At 31.8% G+C, this 24571-nt stretch overlaps 1 protein-coding gene across 2 annotated transcripts in view; it reads left to right on the top strand.

The window, feature by feature from the left end:
• LOC109608276 (uncharacterized) overlaps positions 1–24571 on the top strand; it is a 251484-nt gene that overhangs the window by 212491 nt on the left and 14422 nt on the right. For both annotated transcript variants that reach the window (XM_020024700.2, XM_049961713.1), the window contains exon 4: positions 22703–22838. In XM_020024700.2, the coding sequence (XP_019880259.1) occupies positions 22703–22838 (136 nt within the window). The remainder of the gene's footprint in view (positions 1–22702; positions 22839–24571) is intronic.

The following is a 24571-nucleotide window of genomic DNA, read 5'->3' as shown; positions in this document are numbered from 1 at the left end:
ATGCTGAATGAATTATGTTAATTTAACTGACATGTTGAAACATCATGTTCATTTAGTATTTCGTAATAAATTAATGCTCTTCTAAACCAGAGATATACTGAAAATTGTTATTTTATTATCCGTTCAATTAGTTTGAAAGCTTCATTCATTCCACATTGTGCTATTTCCCGAATTCTTTTATCGAAAAGTGAACCCTGAATTGGAAACAAACAAACTATTTACTATTTCTGCTACAACATTTAAATTCTATGCTATTTTTTTCGTTTTATATACATACACTCAGTGACAAAGCTCTTTACATTGATTGGAATCATCAAAGTATTTGTTGGGTTAAGACTTTTTAAGTACAATTCCACCTGGTTCGTCAGCTTCAATCCATTGTCCAGATTGTCGAGAATTGTCGTAATCAATAAATGGCTCATTTGCATAGCGTGAAAGGAGAGAATTGGCAATTGTCAAACATCTAATTTTGTTATCCTCACATAATGTTAATTATGCGGAAATCCATTTGTCCAACTTTCTGATGAAACTCATTGCATAAAGCCTCTTTCTAATGGTTGGTCATCACAGTTTAATGATCGGCCTATTTCTATTCATTTTGCATAAGAATTTGATCCAGATATTACTTAATTTCTTCGTTTATTATTAATTATTTTAAACCGATGAATTTTCACAACAACATCTTCTCAAAACCTTTCTAAAATGAACAAAAAATGAATAGCATAAAAAAGCTTTTAAATAAATCACAGTAAAACATAATATTGCAATAAATATATTATCAAAATTAATAATCAAAAATAAATTTTGATCCATACCTCTCAATGTTTCTCTAAGAGCATTAGCAAATTCTTCCAGATTTTGAAACTAGTAGTTTCGAGTGCAAATTTATCTTTAAAAACGGTCCCATTGGATCGATTGGATTGTATATTAAATATATAAAAAGTAAAAAAAAACTTAATATAGTGATAGTCAAGAGGTACAAGGATTGAATAATGTTACTGATCAAAATAAAACATAATGAAAATATTTTTATGTCTATTTAATCTATATAGGAATCTAGTTTAATATAAAAATTTACTTACGTAAATTGTGATATTGTTGAATGGCCTCAACGATGTCGAAATATAGTGACGTGATAAAAAGAAAATCCAGAGCGGCGACCCGCAGTGATAAAATGTAATAACGTAAATATAAAATATAAATATAGATGAAGAAGTTTATAGTTGGCTGTCGAGTTCCCAAGCGTCAAACTGATTTGAATAAACTATTTATGGAAGCCGAAAAGATAATGACGGGCTCCATAATTAAACATTCTCCCCCGGCGACACGTTCACACTTTTAAAAGTTTGTTTGTCGGGTTTTATCTGGAAGTAGCGTTTTACGTTGGTGGAAAGTTAATGAAAGTTCACTTAAAAAGACACACTGACCCAAGCGCGAAATCGCAGGAACTTGCGTAATTAAAATTCATTTTGCGAAATTCCACTTCCCGCCATAAGTCTGCCGGAACTTAAGTCGGGTTTTATTGTGAATGATTGAAATTACCGACATCGAATACAACAAGATCAATGTCAACGCACCCCCGCCGCCCCCAAGGCAACTTTACAAAATTCGAGTAATCCTTTAAACAAAGTTCAGCCGGATCAAATTTAAATTCGCAAAAGATTGCGTGTTCCCATTGAAATGTGGGGTGGTAAACTCATTGCAATATTCCCCTTCATGGCACAAAGGACGAGCATGTTATATTAACATAGTAAACAATGCAATTTTAATTAAATCAAATGGTGTACATGTCAAAGCAACCACAAATATGCCCTTTTAATGTATACCCATGAAATATGAGCGACTTTGTCTCTGTAGTATTTTGAGATGGAATTAAACTAAACATCATTACGTAACTAATGTGCTCCCAGTGCATTATTGAATTTACCTTGCCCACGGCTCCAACACTTGTCCGTCCTCGCCTAAAAATTCAACACCCCTCTGTTATATACATATATACATGTATTTTTTACGTTTATTTTCCATTCCCATTTTATGTTTGACTGAAGTTTTTCAATAAAAATAAATCAGTTTAATGGCCACTTTGTAATATGTAACAGTGCCATTGTAGCCAACAATTCACAGTATTACCAACCCGTACACCCATAAAATTTGCATTCTATTTGGCTCTGTACTTACTTAAATATGTGCATGAATTACAGCCGTATTATGGTCGTTCGATGGAAATTAATAATTTTTATCACTCATATCCTCCATTTCGATTAAACCACTTACGGAATAAAAACAAACAATCGTCCGAATTTTCTAAATTTCGAAACAACTAGTTCCTTAGTTAGTATTCAGTATCAGTGTTATATTGTTTATCAAGTCTGAGTTACTCGATTAACAGAGAAAGTTACCAACTTCCCGGAACAATCTTGAATTACTCAGCTCTGCTAATCTAATAGGGAAGTTGTTCGTAGGATATTATTTTATTTTCGAAAAATTTCAAAACTTTCTCCTCCTTAGTTTACGTATGCTCCTGATGTTGCCGTTATTAGTATCGTGTTTCAGGAAACTTTCAACCATTCTTTCGGATATTATGTTTTTATTGTCTTACTTTTCATTTGTAGTGGAAGGTTAACGTAATCGATTAGCAAGACAAAAGCAGGGTTATTTTTAGTAGTTGGGGCGGATTTTTACTTTAAAATACTCGAATATTAATTGCCTTTAAAATGTTTTAAGTAGCATTAGCCTTGTTAAGAAGAATAAATATTGACAAGGCACAAACTCATTTTAAAGCATGCATTTCGTAAACTGATTAAACAAGGTTTGTTAAATCATGTCGAGCCAGAACTTAAAATTGCTTTCAGCATTAAAAAGATTTCCATGAGCGACCTAAAGAAAAACGATGGAAACCGAAGGAGTAAACACGGATCCGGGGCCGATTTTAAATCTGAAATATGCCCCGTCAGCCGTGGGTTTATTATTAGACAATCCGTTGGAAAAGTTATTTCCATTATTGGGGGAAATGGATTGTTCATATGTACAACACACACAAAGCCGTAGGAAGGGAAAAGGAAGGCAACAGAAAAAAACAATGTGATATATGCGTTTTAGTGTGCTGTTTGGATGGTTGTGTTCCCCATCTATTACGGCCAAAGGTTTTATTGTAAGACCAGCCCAGGTCTGTTGGGGGCGGAACGCATTTAAAACTACATTTATTGCATGGAACTTCGGCCGGACTCTCCAAACGTTTTGCCTTATCTTTCTTCTTCGGTCCTCCATTGTCGGATATTTACCGATGCACCGGAATCTGCCCTTAATTTTATTAAAATTGACCAACATGTATTTATCGTCTGCCGTTCAGTCATTAATAAAATACAGAACTCCCTTATACAAATTAAATAACCGTTGCAGATAGTTTCAGAAAAGCTCGGACACATTATCTAACACCTGAAACTTTAAATGAAACTATCGGGCCCCAGTTCCAGACAATGTAATTGTAAACGCTTCAGACCTCGTTATCTTAGAAACTTTAAAGTGTAATTTTTGTGTAATAGTGAAATTCCTGAAACGGCTGAGCATTAATTGAAATTAGCAGCATGTGAGAAACGGCTGTTTCCTGAGCTTAACCTAAACTTTAATAGCTACACCTAATTACATTCCTGTTTGAAAAGCTCCCGGTTGTCTGCCCCCGCGTAGCTTGTGAGTTGTGTTGTTTATCTCCTGTATCAGACTAGACAAAGATTTACTACATTTTACTACCTTCTGCCTGAGACTTCATGCCCGAAGATACCTTGCTTAGTCATCACATAATTTATCGTCCTGATGTTTACTTTTGCTTACAAGATTCCGTATTGCTACATCAACGCAACACCTCACAATTATCACCCTCTAATGTTTCAACTTGTTACTGGCCATGGACAATGTTATTAGATCCTTATTTTTAATAGATTTTTTTTTCAATAAAAGTTAGATATTATTTTTTAGATTTCATATATTGTATAAGAAATTATTTTTGAGTAGAATCATCCCTAATCTGCAGAAAATCTCTTGATATATAGATTATTGTTACAGTATCCATTGCTGGTGTTCATCAGTCGAAAACAATTGATTTTAATTGCACACTTCAATGTCCAAATAGTTTAAGCCTTGGACAATTATGTATTTGGAAAAAATTTTTTAGTTTCCTATTTTGAAACAAAAATTTAGATAAAAAGAATTATTTCTTCGAAATTTACAATAAAAATTACTTTTTAAATATAAAGCTCTTTAAGTTCCTCTATTTTTAAGCTTTCAAGAAGTTATTTTTTAAGTACATCATCCCTTCCATTGCTATTATTTATTTATTTATTCATTTAATGCGTTGTCCACTGAATATTTATATATTATTTTTAGATATAAATCTCTCTAATTTCATAAATTGTATAAGAAGTTATTTTTGAGTATAATCTGCTGAAAATCTCTTGGTATATAGATTATTGTTATTATATCAATTTCTGGTGTTCATCAGCCGAAAACAATTGATTTTAATTGTACACTTCAATGTCCAAATAGTTTAAGCATTGGAAAATTACATATTTGGAAAAAAATTCTCCTATTTTTAATAGATTTTTTCTGTCATAGCAATTTCTGAGAAAAAAAATTAAATAAAAAGAATTATTTCTTCGAAATTTCCAATTAAAATTACTTTTTAAATATATAAGATTTTTGATTTCCTCTATTTTTAAGCTTTCAAGAAGTTATTTTTTATGTACAATCATCCCTTCTATTGTTATTATTTATTTATTTGTTCATTTAATGCGTTGACCAGTAGAGTTTATAAGAGAAAAACAGTTGGCAATTGTCAATTTTACCTAAATATTGTTATTATTTATTAGTGGGTCGCTTTTTGTACCATTAAATTGATTAGTTTTAAGGCTTTCTCTCCTTTTTGCCATTAGCAGACAAGTGACTATCTCCTTCAATTGATTAAACAAATTGAATGACATATTTTTTGTGGCACGAGACAAGAGTGCCTCCTGATCGATCTCACGAGCAAATTAAATTATTTCATCTCAAATATACCACCAGAAAGGTCGTGGTCCCATTTAATTTGTCCCTTCATTTACCAAACATATTTACCATGTTATTTTTAACAAATTGGTGACGGTGTCTATTTTAGTCGTTACTTCTCGTCTAATTATTTTTTTTTTTTTAAGGCCGCCAGACATTTCCATGGGCGGCAGCCGGGCCAACCAATTCCACAATTGAGCCGGTTCTTTGATCGGAAACGATATTTTTCGGTCGGCGATTGGCCCCAGTATCTATTTTCTACGGTTACTTGATTGTAATTCTTCCGCTGAAACTGCGCCAACGATAAATCTCGATCCGCGCCCCCCGGGCTCTTCGGTACGGAAGCGCCGCGCCGTTCCCCGTTCATATTTACCGATGGAATGTGTCGGGCCAGCGACATAAACATCACCCTGTTTGTTTTTTCAAATTTTCAAACAAGGTTTATAATTGCATAGAATTTTTATTTGCGACGTTTCGTCTGGCGTTGTGTCTCAGACCATTATCAAACTAATGAACAGAAGAGCTTCCCTCAAAACGTATAACAGGCGTTAAAATTATTATTTATTAATTAACATGATAATGAAATATCAGAAATAAAATTCGACTTCAGTATCATAAATCTGTGACCCAGTATTTAATTTAAAAACTTAAAAACAAATCTCTTCCTGGATACCTAACCAAAATTCATCAATTTTTTTATACATATTCAAATTTAAACGTTGAGTGGCTTCGGGCTAGATTTAAATAATTAATTCGCCCGATTCTGATTAATACCGATTTTAATAACTTTTTACAAGCCAGTTTTAAATTTGAATATATTATGTACGGTTATGCAGATTCAGTTTTTGAATCGACAGAACCCCTCAAACTTTGTTATGTCGGCAAAAGTGGTGGTAAAAATATTTAAATTCGGCAAATAGTCCAAATTTGCATGAAAAGTTTCATATTTGTATTTGAAAAGTTTCTGTGCACCTTTGTTGGAGGGCTTTTACACTTTTTTAAATTAAAATGACATACCAGAGCACAAAAGTGCTTTCGCGAGTCGTTTTATTCCTAGTAATAAAAAAGTGGATTTGCATTTGTAGAAAATAAACAAATTTATCATAGGAGAAATGATGAGTTGTTGGGAAGCTGGATTTATCTTTGAATAAAATATTTCTCAGTTCCTCCTGGAATTAGTTATTAGATGTTTATAGGTAGATACATTTTTAAATTTTTATTTAATTAATAAAATACCTCAGTTAGTATTTATAATTATATAATTACACACACACACACACACACACACACATATATATATATATATATATATATATATATAAAGAATGTTTTTAAATCAAATTTCCTCTGTAATATATTTTCCAAACAACCGAAAAAAAATTCGGATTCGTTTGCGAACTCCCATTAGCTCGAAACTTTTTAATATCCGCTTTTTATAACAGTAGCTTTAAGCTGTTGACATTATCGCTTATTTTCGGCCTGTAATTAAATTTCTGTGTTTCTCTTTTTTTTTAGTACGACCCAAAGAAATAATTTACAAAATCCCTTTGAACTTATTCACGTCCGTGTGTATATGAAAAACAAACGTTACAAAGTCGCAAATTATAAATTTTCAGTTGGTATATATATTTTTTTTTTAACAAAAGTTACTCTATTTCTATAATTGCTTTAATTATAACCCAGGGCGTGTTCCGTACCTACATTTTGTGTCTCAAGTTTTACGAAATTTCCACCGGCAAATCTGAATTTTATCTTGCGTTTGTCTCAGTAAACTTTTCGAATACTTTTAGACAAAATCACAATTTATTACTTGCCATGAATGAATTTAATGTGAATGTTAATCAACCGGTCGTAAATTTTGGTTGGCTCTTCAGCCATGGATTTTCGTTATACGTTAATGATCGTCACTTGTTTAACTTGTTTTACTCCAATATTCTTCAACATTCATCATTAATATATGGCTAAATATTTGCAATTCGAATTTCTTAAGGAATTGAACCGTTGAAACAAAGGAAGAATTATTTTAATTGGCTTTATCTGTTGAGAAGAATTAAATATTTGGTTGGTTTTGGTACACTTTTTATTCATTTGGAAATTGTATTATGATTTTCTTAACTTCAAAATAATAAAATTATATTAGCAGTTTTCTTGGGGTCCAGGAGAACTTTTGAAACTGTACTTAACTTGTATCCGGTATCAAAAAGTCCAAATCAAGGGTTTCATAAAAATTAATAAGTGAAATTGGTGCTCCACAAGGAACAGTGATAGGTCCTGTTTTATACAACTTTAGACATTAAAAATTGGTTCCTAGACACCTTTATAAAATGCTCTCCGAAGATTTTTATTAAATTAATTTTAATAAGAAAGTCCTCCTCATCTCAGTTTTCCATTTTTTCTTCAATCCCATATACCAAAATCCATATCCCGCCTTTTATTTAAACGTACAAAAAGTTTCCATTTATATTTTTTGGGGAAATTTAACGCTCTACAAAAAATGTCTGTAGTGGTTACTCGATTACTCAGACCATTTAAGAGATATTCGCATTCCAATCCCTATACGTGTGATTTAAATTTCTATTTACATTTTTTTGTAGGAAATTGGACGCTCTACAACAAAGGTATCTTACAATCTTTTCATAAATCTTACAGTTTAGAAAAATTAAAAAACTTCTGAATTTTATAATTCATGAATAAATAAATATTAAAAAATACGCATAAATCTTTATGGGAAATTGAAAGCTCTCCAAAAATGGTTTATGGGTTTTAATAGTTTTTTAATAAATGAAATTTATATGTTTAAATTTGTATGTATACCAATGGAAAAGCGTTTGATCCTACTGAATTTTGAGGGAGACTTCATATATGACAGAGACAGGAAAAGTCTCCCATTACGGAACAAATTTGCAGACATTTCCTGTCTCTGTCGTGCATGTTGTCTCTCTCAAAATTCAGTCGGATCAAACGCTTTTCCATTGGTATATATTTTGTATTGTATTAACGAATGCTGAATAATATTATTATTAATGTTATTATTTTGATATGGCGTGAACATGATGAGAAATATCATGAGCAAAATATGACCCCAACAATATACTCGTACTGTTTAAATTTTAATTAATTTTGTTTTATTAACTTCCTAAAGACATTAGTTTTATTACTAAAAATTAAAACTATTTTTATTTGTTTGTTAGAAACTCTAAATCTGCATTCATCGTCAATATTTAGCATTTGAATTTCGTAGTGAGTTGGAACATTGTAACAAAAGAAGAACTGTTTTAATTGGTCGGTGCTGATGTTCCGTTATCTGTTGGAAAGAATGAAGCATATTGTGTAAATAAAATTAAAACAGCAATTTTCACCATTTTCTCCCCTCAAGGTAAAAATTCTTATTTCATTTGTAAACAGAGCACACACATAGACACACACACACACACACACACACACACACACACACACAGGTATACGTGCCTTTTATAAAAAAACAAACAAACGTAGTGTACAGCAAATTGTTGCGGTTTAGGCTTTAATATTTGTCCGGCTCGGAATAAAGCAGGCACGTATTTTTGAGTAGAACGGGGTGTTTAATGTAAAACCGTCTGGGGAGCGTTCGTAATTGTGGGAAATCACGGCGGACCGTGTTTATTTAGTTAACAGCGTCCGAATCCATCTGAGCGAGCCGCCGACTCTCTCTCGCTCGCCCCCCTCGTTTTAATGGGGTCCGACGGATTTGCCGAAATGCCCTATTACCACGCAATACGGACCCTACGATTGTTCCCATCGCTTTCGTCGACGTTTTAACCATATTCTATTACGGTCCGGCCCATAACGTCCGACGCTCACGTGAAATAACCGGCAGCCGGCAGCCGGCATGCCGGACCGATTGTGTCTCGCGGAAATCTTGATTTCGAATGGGGAAATTGCTTAATTTAATATACAAACTATTTGCCCACAGCATCACGGCGAATTGTCTGTTTCGGATTTGCAAATAGACCGTTTCACACCTAATTTTCTATTATTTGATGTTAACACAACACAATTGGCTTGCTTCCTCCTACGTCGGCTCCGACTAAACTACTCCAATTAATTACTATTGATCAGTTCCAATCGTTTTTTGTTTTTCTGCCTACGGATCTCTCCCGGGTGTAATATTGTGTTTAGTGTTCGAAAATTGATCTCTTCGTTAGAACGATCACCTTTTTCGATGTTTTAATTATTTTTAATTCACTCAGTTTCAAAAGTTTTGTACCTCCTATTATTGGACTATCGAAAAGGGCACTACACAGTACACTAACCAAACCAAAATCCCATTAAAAATCATCACAAAATACTATAAGACGAGACTAAAGTAATAGGTAATAACGAACACTGGTACAAGAGAAGATTTCTGTTGTTGGAAACCACTGATCCAAGACAATAGAAAATCTTTAATCATGAACTTGAAAATGACTGAAAATACAAGACCTTTCAAAGCAGACTCCGTCGTTCTTAATGTCAAATCGAAGAAGACGAAAACGACAAAAAAATCGATTTTTTTCATGTGGCCTAGTCGGTATTTATTACACAGTCCTTTCAAGGGTACACGTTGTAGCGTTTAGTTCAGCAATGAATTTGCTGAACTAGTTTCGTGCGGCTAACCAACATTCAACATTTCAGCATTCAAAGGACAAGTATATTGAAAACGTCTTTATCGAGACAATCACTAAGCAATGCAATATTAACTCATTGATATTACCAACAATGATTACGACAGAACAGTTTACCAAGATGTGATGATAGACCCCAGATACAATGTAATTGTGGATGAATCACAACTTCACACGTACATGTATGTAAATGTTAAAATTGTTTCCCTTAGTACGTATGTACCATAGTTCAAAAACTTTCACACACGATTAAATTTATCAATGCTTAGCAAATTTTATTCCTTCAAAGTTTTGAATAAAAAATACAAGAATGGTTTTGTGTTAACAAATTTGAAGAAAAGTTGAAAATCAGAAAAAAATTGATTTTGCTATTAATAAGTTTTCAGAAAATTAAACTGGTATTTATCCCCCACCATTACCTTTCTATTGAGTCTCTTCATTCATTCAATTATGATCTAGAAGACTTTTAAGAGGGCCCAGACTATTACTTAAACACAGATCATCAAGGTTGGAAGGAGCCCATGTTCATCAAAATTGGTGAAATGCTCTTTCTTCAGACGAAAAGCGGATAAGATTCGTGGTTTTTTGGAATTGGAGTGTGGATAGAAAGAGGTGCACAACAACGACTTGTTTTTGAAAGTGAAGGGGTTCCATATATGGGCAGTAGTACCATATTTTGGGGTGGAATCATGTATGGAAGAAGAACTGCTTCAGTCATACACAATAACTGGACAAACTGGCATAGATCTTATAATTCCCAAACCAATACCTGAGGAGGAGAGTCCCAATTTATTATTTATGGAAGACAGTACATCCTCACATCGGACCCAATCGGTCCGGGATCTTCTTAGAGAAGGTAAAATTGAAAGAATGGAATGACCACCACTTTCATCGGATGTGAACCCACCAATCCTCTCATGAGTATTCCAGATCTAATACAAGCTGCAATTGAAGAATAAAGTAATATCTCTTAGTATTTATTGATAATTTAATAAGAGGCATGCACAGGAGTGTAAATTCTTTATTACAAATTTTATCAAGGAAATTCAAATTATCCAGCTCAAACGACGCGCAAAATATTATTGAATTATAAAAAACTAAAAATCGAATAAAATTCAAGGATGACTAGCCAAAGAAAGGGTAACAAAATATGTAAAAGTGATTTGTGTGTTAAGACAAAAATATACGATTATCCGTACACTTATGTGCGCCATTAGGGACATTTTGATCTTTTGGTCAGCTTCGGCGGAGGAAACTATTCCGCCAAAACGGAAATTGAAATCTCGGAGTCCGGATGCTTCCGATAGTTTCGACACACTATATGGTTATTGAAGTTTACGCTCACGTAATTAATTTCAGACGGAGGCGCTTTTTGCCACAGACATTATTATAAATTTTGTTTGTCCTAATCGGGTTTCACTGGGATAACGTTTAACGCCAACGAGCTGATATCGTGACGTTTTTATCCTTTTTATTGTGCAAATAGAGAAACGGCATTTTTTCATTAAGTATGCTAAATAACTTGGTTTAACGTATAACCATTCGGAATAATAAATTTATTCAGATCGAACGTGACATGGGCGTGAATATGGGAAAGCGTGACGGGTCATTTATATAGTTCACGCAAACAGTTAATTAAATAAAGATTCAATAGTGCTGTTTGTTTAAAGCTTAATTCTAACTAATGTAACGAGGATTGTTTGGACCCTGACTGACGGTCGCAATATATATATATACATACATACATACATACATACATACATACATACATACATACACACATACACACATACCCACTCACCGTTGTTTAATTTCACAAACTCGCCGGCAAATATTAATGCACCGAGTTCTAATTGACTAATTCAAATTTTTAACCATGAGTACATTGTTAATAGATGTTACTAAAAGCAACTTTGTTTAACATATTGTACGCTAATACAACACAAAATGTATATACATATAAAGTTGAAAAATACACTTTACAATTTCATTATATATTCGTAAACCAATACAAAATAAACCCTTCTTTAAATATTGACTTTTGGCAGTTTTAACATATAAAATCCTCATATCCTCCAGTATTATATTCATGGATGCCAATAACATAACTAACTCTTCTATATAAATTGAATGGTGTAATATAGTTTTTCATTTTATAAATAACTTTGAATGCTTTAAAAATAATTCTGTGTTTAATATTCGTAAAGCTTAACACTTCCAACATATCTTTTATTGGAGTATATTTATTAGAATTCAATATTTTCCTCATGGATTTTTTTTGTACTTTCTCAAATTGATTTTTGTTCGTTAATGTATTTATTTTTGTCCTGATCACACCTGTCACCTGTTTCCTAGTTGTTTATACGACTCCCAATTTGACAGTTCTAACATATAGAATCCTCATTTCCTATATTCATGGATACCAATAACATAACTAACTCTTCTATATAAATTGAATGGTGTAATATAGTTTTTCATTTTATAAATAACTTTTAATGCTTTAAAAATAATTCTGTGTTTAATATTCGTAAAGCTTAACACTTCCAACATATCTTTTATTGGAGTATATTTATTGGAATTCAATATTATCCTCATAAATTTATTTTGTACTTTCTCAAATTGATTTTTATTCTTTAATGTATTTATTTCTTTGTCCTGATCATACCTGTCACCTATTTTCTAGTTGTTTATACGACTCTCAATTTTGAAGGTTTAACATATAAAATCCTCATTTCCTATATTCATGGATGCCAATAACATAACTAACTCTTCTATATAAATTGAATGGTGTAATATAGTTTTTATTTTATAAATAACTTTGAATGCTTTAAAAATAATTCTGTGTTTAATATTTATAAAGTTTAACACTTCCAACATATCTTTTATTGGAGTATATTTATTACAATTCATTATCCTCATGGATTTATTTTGTCCTTTCTCAAATTGATCATACCTGTCACCTGTTTCCTAATTGTTTATACGACTCCCAATTTTGTTCTCTCTTAATAAAAATAGTTTTTTATCTAAAATTTCTTCATTTCCATCGATTTATTAATTAAACACCAAATTTAAACTGGAATAAAAGAAATCGCAAGGATTAAACGAGAGATTTGCTCACCCCAGAGTCCCGGGGTTCGAATATAATAACAAAAAGACGAGCATAAGTAACAGTAACAACGTTTTAAAGATCATTGGGTGCGACGCCAACGGCAGCAGAAAGCACCAGTATCAGATTATTCTGCAGGCAGTGAATCGGCATCTAGACATAAGACGGTCGCTATGGTTGCTATAACGACACTCTTCTCCGATCCAAGCAAGCATTCGAAAGCTAAAGTTTACGTCAACAGAGCTTAACTTATCCAATTAAAGCCCTATCCTTTATATCAGACTAACGAGCTCGGCAACATGCACTGATAAAGAAGCTCTCTCTCATTAACTTTCGAATACCTAATCTACATTTGTGTTGTCGATTGTGTGGCACCACACGTGCTGCCACCAGTTGTTCATCATGGTTGCAAAGGCCTGCTTATTGTCGTTCGGGATAATGGACTTTCATGATTTAGTTCAACAACCGATGTTTATATTCCCCGAACGCCTCTCAAAATGTTTAACTTATGTAACCGATCTGGCAGAACACTTTTTAACAAATTCCAATTTCTAATTTACTTTTTATTAATAGGCAATTTGGTGACGTTCCTGCTAGAAATTCTGTCGGCATAACGGAATGAGGTTTGTGTATTTTATGATGATATCTCCATGAACCAATTTATTTTAATGAGCCCTTTTACTGTTTTGAATTGATTTCTTTTGAAGTTGTCTATTGTCTAATTGCAGACATCTGTCTCGCAATCGGTAAAAAAAAAACAAGAAGGATGCTCTTGTTAAAATTGATTTCGTAATTGAATCTACTTATAAAAAAATGAAAATCTAATGGTTATTTTATTTTGGGCACGTGTTATTAATTAGAATGATTCGTTTTTATTTGTTTTTAATTTACTTGCGGATATCCACGGGTTGTGTGCACACTATTTTTGAATGACGAGCTATGAGTTTGCAACATAAACATAAACATAAACATCACAGGAGCATGCAAAACAACAAAAATTTATAATTCCGCTAGAAAATTAAAAACGGTTTACTGGTCAAATAAAATCGCTTTAGAATTATCATATCTTTACGCAAAATTGAATAATATATAATTTAATTATCTTTTACGCATAGAATTAATGTGTTCAGTATTTCTAACGTGTTAATTAATGAACATAGTAAAGAGAACATTGGTTCTTAAGTCTTATTCTATTAATAATTTATAATATTTTTCTTCACTACTACTACTAATTTATCAAAATATATTGCACAAGGTAGTCAATTAACACCACTTAGAAACAATGTTAAAAACACACTACAGAAAACAATTAAAAAAGTGTCCTGTCGCACAGCACACCTGGTAACCGGTAGCGGAACCTTCTATATGTTTGACGTAGGGTCATTCCACCTCAACCTCTTTTTTCATCTTAATTAAAATCTAATGGCACTTCTGATTAATATAAATAAGTCTTTAATGGTTCGTTGCACTTTCGATAACTTATCAAAAGCGGATATTAACTACGTATTCTTGCTTATTGCAGATCTAAATTAAATTGCAGTCGTTCATTATTAAATTTTTAATTAACTACTTAAATTAAAAAATATTACGTTCAGTTGGTAGGTATTTAATTTCCGTTGAATACTCGAGAGACGGATAAAGCCACAACAGGTAAATATTACATTTAAATATATTTCTGCATTAATTTACATAAAGTCTTAATTAACTGAACTATTTTATGAAAATTATCAACGAGTTGGTTTAAATCAATGTATATCGTATTTAATAATTTAATTATGTAACCGAAAATTTAGAGGTTTCAGACGTTGATCTATATATTTAACATGTATTGGTTCAAAGAAAATTATACTAAAATATATTTTAAAATAATATATTAATATTATATTATTACATTATGCGGCGCATTCACCATTTTTAAAAAGAATTCGAGCAATTACTTCAAACACTTCAATATATAATTATTATTAATATACATTTTTTCTAATACTAATTCTAAACTAATAATAAAAAGTTGTATACTACTTTTTATTATTAGTATTTTGGAGATAAGACAACGTTTTTCATCTAATTCTTAAAGACTAGCATTTATTTAGTCTGTAAAAATCCCTCTAACCTTTTTACACATTATAGACGCATTATATATATATATTCAAATAATTATTAAAAACACTATATACAATTATTATCTAATTTAATTTATATTCTTTCAATACTTTTATTATAATTTTGGAATAAAAACTACGTTTTACATCCAATTATTAAAGACCAATATTTTTTTATGAATTTAGAAAAGTTTTCAAAACTTTTATTTTTAATTATTATTAATATAATATAATCTGTAATATACCATCGTATTATTTAGATATAAATTTATATAGACTACAATTACAGTATGTATTGTGTATAAATATATTATATTTATATATTATAACACAAAAAAAAAAAACAAAACAAAATGTTTTACAAAACTGAGGTAAATTAATTTTCACACAAAATAAATTGTGCTTAAGTAGTGATATTTGTGTCAATAAATTACAGTTTCTAGTGACATATCGGTTACAATTCAATTTTAGATAAAAATAAATGATGCTGGAGAGAATCTGTTAATTAAACACATAAATATGAAATAAAATTTAATTAATATCATACTTCACTGTTTACACACAATGTCCAGTTTTCATTTGGATAACAAATATTGAATTTAGAACGATGTCACATAAATATTGTTTATTATTCAATTTGGTCACACATTAAATTATTAATTATTATATGTTCATTAGGTATTTTATACGAATTATTTTGCATTATACATGTAAAGTAGCTATATTAATCGGGTTACACAATTGAATCGACTTTATTTCGACACATTTGTGTTATTACTGGTCTATTTAATAAATACAATTTAAAATTACAGTTAATTTACAATTAAAAAATTTGTTGTTATTGTGGTATATCTACTTTAGATTATCTTCACATCTGTAAAGAATCATAAAAGTGTTTTAACATTTACCAAATAGAAAATAATTATGTTAAAAAGAAATAATGATTTTGTCAAAACAAAAGTTAAAAAAACAACATAAGTGAACAATTTTGTCAAATGTACTTGCCACAGCAACTATCTATCAATCATCATAATTTTTTATATCAAAGTAAGTATCAAAATATTCTTTTTCATAAAAATGGTGGATGCACAACAATAAAAACTATATTTCCATAAATTTAAAAAATAAAAGCGGTCCAAGTAGTCCAGGGTGGTGCAAGACATCTGAAACCGAGTTTATTGTATTCTTCCATTTGAATAACAAACACTTCAACACGCAAAAGAGACAGTAGTTTTAAGCCTCGCACAAAAAATATTTCATGACGATGAAATTATTATCGGGCAAAAACGCAGACAATATAAATTCATGATATTTTGCCATTAAATTCGTAGATTTCAGCGACGAAGGCAGCAAATAATAACGGTCGGATTTAACAATAAAGTTGTTAATTACTTTAGACTTTTAAACCCTAACGACTGGTCGTATAATAAGACTTTAATTGCTTGTTTACAAAAACTTTTTAAAAGATAATTCCTTGTTTAAATTCTACAGACATTTACAACTAAACCTCCCTTGAAATGAGGTGGTTTAACGATCCTGCCACGACGATTAATCTAAAAAAGCCGTATACTTAAGGATAATTACGGCGAAATTGTAAATTATAAAATTGTTTCACCTTAATCATAATTCGCCGAACGGCACGAACAAAAAAATGGATATCGTGGGTTTGATGGAGCTTCCAATTGGAAGTATTTAATGCCTTAATAACGGGAACATTTCGATTAACTTAATGGTGGATAGAGGGATGAGTGGCCGCTCTCCATTATTATGATGAAATTGTTGTACGCCACATTGGCGGCATCATGTAAGCTATAGACAAATAATGCCGTAAAACAACACACAATCCAACAATAACAAAGGACCGGACAGGCACTGGCTAAACACATGAGGGTTTATTTTGTTTTACGAATAAATAAACTAATTGAACGTTAATAATCGAAACACAAATTAGGCTTATTGTAGCTAAAATTTGAAAGCGCTTACTGTTGTGTTAATTAGGTTTAAAACATTTTACGGGCAATCCGATGTTCGGTAGTTCAGAATCTGTATTGAGGATTTTAAACAAACGTTCTATGCATGTTTGTATATGTTAATATTCTTTACTATTTGTATTTGTATTTGTGTTTGTATTGAGGCCGTTATGCTGCGATGTGTAACATCAATACATTTAACGTATCCATCAGGTTGAACAGCTAATTCCGAGATTGAAAATTTATTCTGCATTGAGAGAAATGAAAATGTGCTAATGGCTTACAAGAATTTAAATCGTGTAATTATCTAAAGAATGTTTTAGTGACCAATTACTTTGGTGGCATTAGGAGTTTATCCCACCATGTTACACTGTTACACCGTTACACTGGCATGGAACTAATCTTCCGCATTAATCCATCACACTTTCTGCGACTCGATGAGGGAAATGAAGAAGCTGCAAATGCAAAATTACACGTCAAATTGTTCGAGATTGCAGGGACGCGCAAGCAATATTATAAATTTGGAATGCGAAGTGTTTGAATAATGATTCAAACGTCTAATTTATATTCAAGCTACGTAAACTTCTTTACGTATCCTAATTTACTCAACGGCAACGGGTGTAGTTGTAAAATTGCCAGTAAATACTTATAATTACGAAAGCATGTTGTAACTATTTTACTTTCGGTTTATCTTACCAGATTTTCCGAGACGTGAGGCGTTTAATAAAACACCCCGTTTTTCGTTCGACGAACGAACCCTTCGCCGAGCCAATAATTCGACCCGAAATTCGGAAATTCAAATGGCCGCCGCCTCCTTTTCGCAACGAACAAAACGAAAGCAGTGGCGGCAAATTGGCGAGCGGCAAATTTAATTGCACGCCACGCGACATTTCAAGAAATGTGTAAAACACTGAAACACCGAAGCGAATTAAATTGAACACACACGTCGCGCAAGAACTGCTAATGTACCGCCGGTCCGCTCTTCCGTTTCTCTCCCTCTCCCGCTCTCCCACTCTCCCTCTCTCCCTCTCTCCCTGCATCCTTTTATTATGTTGCCGTTGAAATGCCGTGCAACAAATTACGGTCGCGTACGTTCGCTTATGCAAATAAAATTATGGGTGTCGCGGCGAGTTTGGACGCGCGAATTCGCCTTTTCGGCGGACGGGGACGCGACCCACGGAGACGGCGGGAGACGGCGGGAGACGGCGGGAGACGGCGTGCGAGTCGGCGGGAGAGCGAAACGGGGGAAATGACCGTGCACATTTATAATGTATCGCAGCTAACTGGCGACGGCTGCCGCGAACTGGGCCACTGTGCTAATGCCTTCGAGCCACCGAAATGCAAAACAAGATTTCGATGTTTTCGACGCCACAAAAAATATCATTATCGTGATTTAATGCGTGCACAACTCCAGATCTAACAGGTTTTATTTTCGAATTCCAATTTCGCGCACTCAGATTTCCATCAACTCCTGTTAAGATTTATGTGGACAAGGTATTGGATGCGTTTTTATCAATAATTGTGCTTCATTAACAGTTTTCTTTACTTCTTAGTCAGATGGCTGCACTAAGCACCACCCATTTCCTAAGATTTCCTCCAAGTCGGATTAATATTTATGTACAGAAGGTATTAGATGCACATTTACTAATAATAGTGTTTCCTTAACTGTTTTCCTTACTTTCTAATCAGATAGCTGCAACAAGTACCTACCATTTCCTCAAGTTTCATTCCAGTACGATTAATAGTCATGTACTGAAAGCATTGTTACCAATAATTGGCTTTCTCAACAATTTTTCTTACATTTTAATCAGCTACCATTTCCTCAAATTTCCTTCAAGAGTTATGTACTAAAGGAATTAGATGCATTTCTATCAATAATTGTGCTTTCTTAACTATTTTACTTACTTTTTAATCAGATAGCTGCAACAAGTACTAACCATTTTTTCAAATTTCGTTCCAGTATGATTAATAGTTATGTACTGAAGATACTAGATGCATTTTTACCAATAATTGTGCTTCCTTAACTGTTTTTCTTACATTTTAATCAGATAGCTGCAACAAGTACCAACCGTTTCCTCAAATTTCCTTTAAGTCTGATTAAGAGTTATGTACTTAAGGTATTAGATGGATTTTTACCTATAATTGTACATCCTTAACTGTTTTTCTTACATTTTAATCAGATAGCTGCAACAACTAGTAACCATTTCTTTAAATTTTGTTACAATACGATTAATGTGTTATGTACTGAAGATACTAGATGCATTTTTACCAATAATTGTGCTTCCATAACTGTTTTCCTTACATTTTAATGAAATAGCTGCAGCAAGTACCAACCATTTCCTCAGATTTTGTTCCAATACGATTAAGAGTTATGTACTGATGGTAATAGATGCTTTTTTACCAGTAATTGTGCTTCCTTAACTATTTACCTTACATTTTAATCAGATAGCTGCAACAAGTATTTACCATTTCCTTAGATTTTGTTCCAATACGATTAATAGTTATGTACTGAAAGTATGAAATACATTTTTACCTATAATTGTACTTCCTTAACTGTTTTCCTTACATTTTAATCAGATAGAAGCAACAAGTACCAACCATTTCCTCAAATTTGCTTCAAGCCCTACTGAACAAGAGGTATTAGATGATTTTTTACTAATAATTGTGCATCATTAAATATTTCTGTTACTTTATAATTATATAGCTACACCAATCGTCAGCCATTTTTCCATTTTTGATTTAACTACGAAAACATCAGATATCAGATCAGATCAGACGGTTTATAGTCTTTTACAACCTTAAGAAGAAGAATTTTATAATGCACTGTTTACTTGAGCAAGTTAATTAATTGGGAATTAGGAATAAAACTATTGAAATGTTTTTCAGTAAGAATTGTATATAATATAATTTTGTTTTTTATCAAAACGATCAGCGAATTTCAAGACCAATATAGTACATAGACTATAACTTAATAACTAACTTAGCTAAATAGTGATCTTGTCTATTCAGTAGCTCGTCCAAAACAGTATAATACGGCCTTTAATGCATGTACTCCAACTCCAGATCTAAGGGTTTTTATGTTCTATTTTTATACACAAATTTACTTCAATTATAGAACTGTTTCCAGTTAGATAAAGGCTCCAAGAAGCAGGGCAGTCCTGGATAATACACCATTTAATTATCAAATAAAAATGTTTTATTAGCTTTTATATAAAAAATCAATAGATAATGAGAAGGAACATTGTAAGTATATGTTAGGGTGAATCTTATACGTTTTATTTTCCAATTCAAACCTTCACTCAGTAATATTTTCTTCGATTTTTCTTAAGATTTATGTACTATTAGATTTATTTTTATTGAGAAATTATCTTTCACTAACTGTTTACTTTCGTTATTCCATAATATCAAATCGAAAATGTTTTATTGGCTTAAATACATCAAGAGGGATTTAAAACAACAGTGCCAGTATATCTTTTCAATAGTACCTATTATTTTGTTTTTGCGTCTCCATTCCTCATCGTAACTGGAAGTCAGTTCCCCGCTCCTTGAATGAATGAATATAATAACCATTCGTGCGGCCAAAGGGCCCGGAAATTTAGTTTCCGTTATTGCCGTTAAGAGTTCCAGAAGCGTCTTTATCCAGCCCTTAAGCGTCTCACACTTGCAACATATTAGATTTTTAATGACGCCCAGCATTGTCTGAAAGCAGTTTGTTGTTATGGCGTTATTATAAACGTTAAAAGGGACCGATGTTTTGTTTGTCGGCCGGGACCACTTTATTTTTCATAAATGCTCGACGTTCAACAATTTCTTTTATATACTAACAAGGGAATATTTCTTTTCACGAAACAAGCATCGATACCTTAATTTGTAGACAATGGATGGATATTGGAATTGTTCCGTGCCTACACGGATACGTTGTGGTATGACTGGCCGATCTGAAATGACACCTTGACGATTGTGCAGCCCATCGATCTCTGTTTTGGTGATAAATCCGTAATATAAATCATCTGATTGGTATTTTTATGCGGGCGTATTTTACTGCGCAAATTTATTGAATATTTTAGTCGCATCACGTACTCGATATAAAAATGAAAAAAATGACCTTTAACTGGCCCGAACTTATTGGGTTCTTATCCCTGTTTATGTTTATTGACACATTACGCCGTCGTATGGGAAATAAAGTGTACAACTAAGTAGTTTTTATTGCTTTTATATCGCGCCCTCTTCAATTTTCCGCAACAGTTCTTATATATCCTTTTGTCAGTTTTATACGTCGTCATATTTATACAAACGAACGAAAAAAATTCCAGCTTGCATAAAGAAACATTAAACAAATTGATTGTCTGACTTCGAATTGACATTGTTTTGGCAAGCGTTTGATGTCTAGACGAAAATAAGCAATATAGCAAAGTGTAAAGTTAAAAAGAAGTTTATATTGCGGCGGTTCATTTGAAATCCGCTGCTTTTGATGTTGACGTATTTGCAAGTTTAAATTTACAGACAAACTAGTTTGCATACAATCAGTTTGTCGCAACAGACCCCCTCGCTTAGGCTGTCGTAAAATGCCATATTAAATCGAACCGAGGTAATATTATCGATATACAAATAATTTTATTTAACACTACAGACTTTTTATAAATTGGACATCTGGGAGGGATGAAACTGGTGATGATTTAAGTCTGATGGGACAAAATGAAGTTAACGAATCTTTTCTACTCTTAATAACACTATTGCCACAATTTCAGAAATTCAATCAATTCAAACAAAATAATTAATATATTATATTTTAAATAATTAATTTCGTTAACATTGTTAACTGTTTTGTCAGTAGAAGAAGTTATATTTAACAAATTGTATCTACACATTCATAGTTGGACACAAACCTTCTCAGAAAATCTATTTTCTAGGTCACTCCGTATATATTATACGTACAAACCAATGATTTAACAACATTAAACATTTTTCTTTTTTTTTTTCAAAGGAATGATGAACTGCAAAAGAGGTTGAGTTTTATGAATACTAGTAAATTAATAGAAGCGAACTCGTAAAATTGATGCCGATCGTAAAATTAGAAGTTGGTGTGTATCCTCTTAAAGCAGCGGCGGGTGTAATAGTGATGGGTCTATAAAAGCCACCCCCTGGGAATCCGGGCCATTGCCTGGAAAATGGACGGTCTCAGGTCCTTAGGTCGTGGCTTAAACAAACGAATCCGTCTCTTATTTCAGAATAAAATATTATTCGCGTCAACACGATATAAGCCGAAAATACTAACAGCTTCAATATCGAGATTGAAATGAAAAGCATTTATTTATTTATTTGCCTGCTTATTTATTTAGATGTTTTTTTTACGAAGTGAAAAAAATGTGTACGTAGAAAAAACAATGGAGCAAATTATTAACGTTCGTCGTTTGGAGCTTCGAGGAGTGAAACAAGTGGCAGGGTAGTGTGGACGGAAGCCGACTAACAATTAATTTATTCTTGGGTGTAATGCTTTTAGCGACTAAATTTTCATCTTACGTATCTTAATTCATTTAAAGCATAATTTTGTCAAGTTTGAGTATAACAGCTCAGCTAGAACCCTTAATTGTATTATTTGCTGATGATAAATCGTCGCCTACCGACTTGTTCCATCCCATGACAGTTGTTGACAATTTTGTTAATTATATTCATAATCGCGCAGTCTTGATGGATTGACGTTTTATTTTACAGAATTATGCTCCGTGATTATGAAGATCCTTCTCGAGTGTCTCCATAAATTTACGGCACGTTTTTTAATAAAACACCTCTTAATTTGTATACGTTCAGCTTTATCTCTTTATTTTATCTACATTTTTATTGCAGGTTTCCAAGTCGAACTCCCGCGAAGTTACGTTGACTGGCGTTGAACGAGAAACATCCGGAGAGTATAAATGTGAAGTGTCAGCGGATGCACCACTCTTCCACACTGATATACGGTCTGCAAATCTACTAGTTGCAAGTAAGTAATACATAATCATCATAATTAACAGTATATTTAACATCAAACACGAATATTTTACTTTACTTTACTATTCACATTCACAAACTACATATTTACTTTGCCATCGGGTATTCAAACTTCTTGTCAAGAGAATTAAAATAGTTCAAATTTTCAAACCAATAATAAAACTAATATCATCAAATTCCTTGGGAAATTAATAAAACAAAAAAATATATAGAATATTGGCCCATTAATTTCTAATCAGTAGTTAATCGTTTCCCCCTTGCTCCACTAACAGGTCTCACCCTTCTTATCATATTCATTCGGTGCATCCACCATTTTTTTACAATCGTGCGCATTCGCCATTTTTAAAAAACAGTTCGCGCATTCGCCATTTTTAACAATTAGCTGAATCCGCCATTTTTAACACAATATGCTCATTCACCATTTTTAACAATTATGTGCATTCACAAACTACATATTGAAAATAATAATTAAAGTTGTACAGGTTCTGTGCATATATATTAGATTTTTAAGCCTTAAATTATATTAAATGTGCGATATCTTATGTGAAATTAATTTAAATATAATATTAATTTACACACAGGGTGTAATAGAAAGATAAAATACTTAAGAAGCCAGTTCATTTAAAGAAAGGACTTCGTATAAACATCCTAATTTTATTATACAAATAATTTCACAAAATTATTTTTTTTTTTTTTTTAATATCTAAATATTTGATACACTGCTACTATGCAGACATTTTCTGGTGTACAGCACTTTTAAAAACTAAACTTTTGTTTAAATATCGAGTTTTGGTAGTGGTAACATAAAACTTCTCTTTTTCTTTAGTATTATATTCATGAATGCCAAAAACGTAACTTATATTCTGCATAAATTTGATGATTTGATTTGAAGTTTATAGATAATTTCGATTGCTTTAAGAATAATTCTATGTCTAATATTAATAAAAGTTAACATTTCCAATAATAATATCTTTAATTGGACTATATTTATTGACCTTCAATATTATTCTGATGAATTTATTTTGAAATTTCTAAAATTAATTTAATTCATTCAATTTACAATTAAACAAAACTGAAGCACAATAATCAAAATGACAACTAATGGTCGCCTTATAAATTAATATGTTCATGTTTAAATCTCAGTTGTAAGCCTTTCTAATTTTTTTTTGTAAATTATTTTTATAACATAATTATAGTGTCGTTTAAAATTTAAGTCCTTATTTATGTGTGACACTATCTAATACTAAGAATTTCAGGAAGAAGAAAAAACAACTCCAAAATTGATTGAATTAAAAATATTCATACTGGTTTAAGATTGTCATAGTTGGTTAATTGTAAATTTACAATTTCTAATATTATTAATATCATTTTGATATACCACAAGTTTCGATGCATATAATTATTTTATATAAAGATTATCAATAACTCATACGTTTTTCTAGATCATGTAAACTATTCTTCTAACTAAATAATTTTTTTATAAATTATTTTTCAAACATAATTATAGTGTCGTTTAAAATTTAAGTTCTCTTAAAAATATGAATTTATTCTTAGTAAGATTTATTAAAGATATTATTAAGTAACTCACTTTCAGGAGGACGACAGAAACAACTCCAAAATTGATTGAATTAACAATTTTCAAACTAATTTAAGATTGTCATATTTGGTTAATTTATAAATTTACAATTTCCTATATTATTAAGGTCATTTTGACCTACCAGAAGT

This window comes from Aethina tumida, chromosome 1 (genome assembly GCF_024364675.1).
Source record: "Aethina tumida isolate Nest 87 chromosome 1, icAetTumi1.1, whole genome shotgun sequence".
NCBI lineage: Eukaryota > Metazoa > Arthropoda > Insecta > Coleoptera > Nitidulidae > Aethina > Aethina tumida.
Note: the sequence above shows the minus strand (reverse complement) of the source record. Positions and strands in the feature narration are given on the sequence as shown.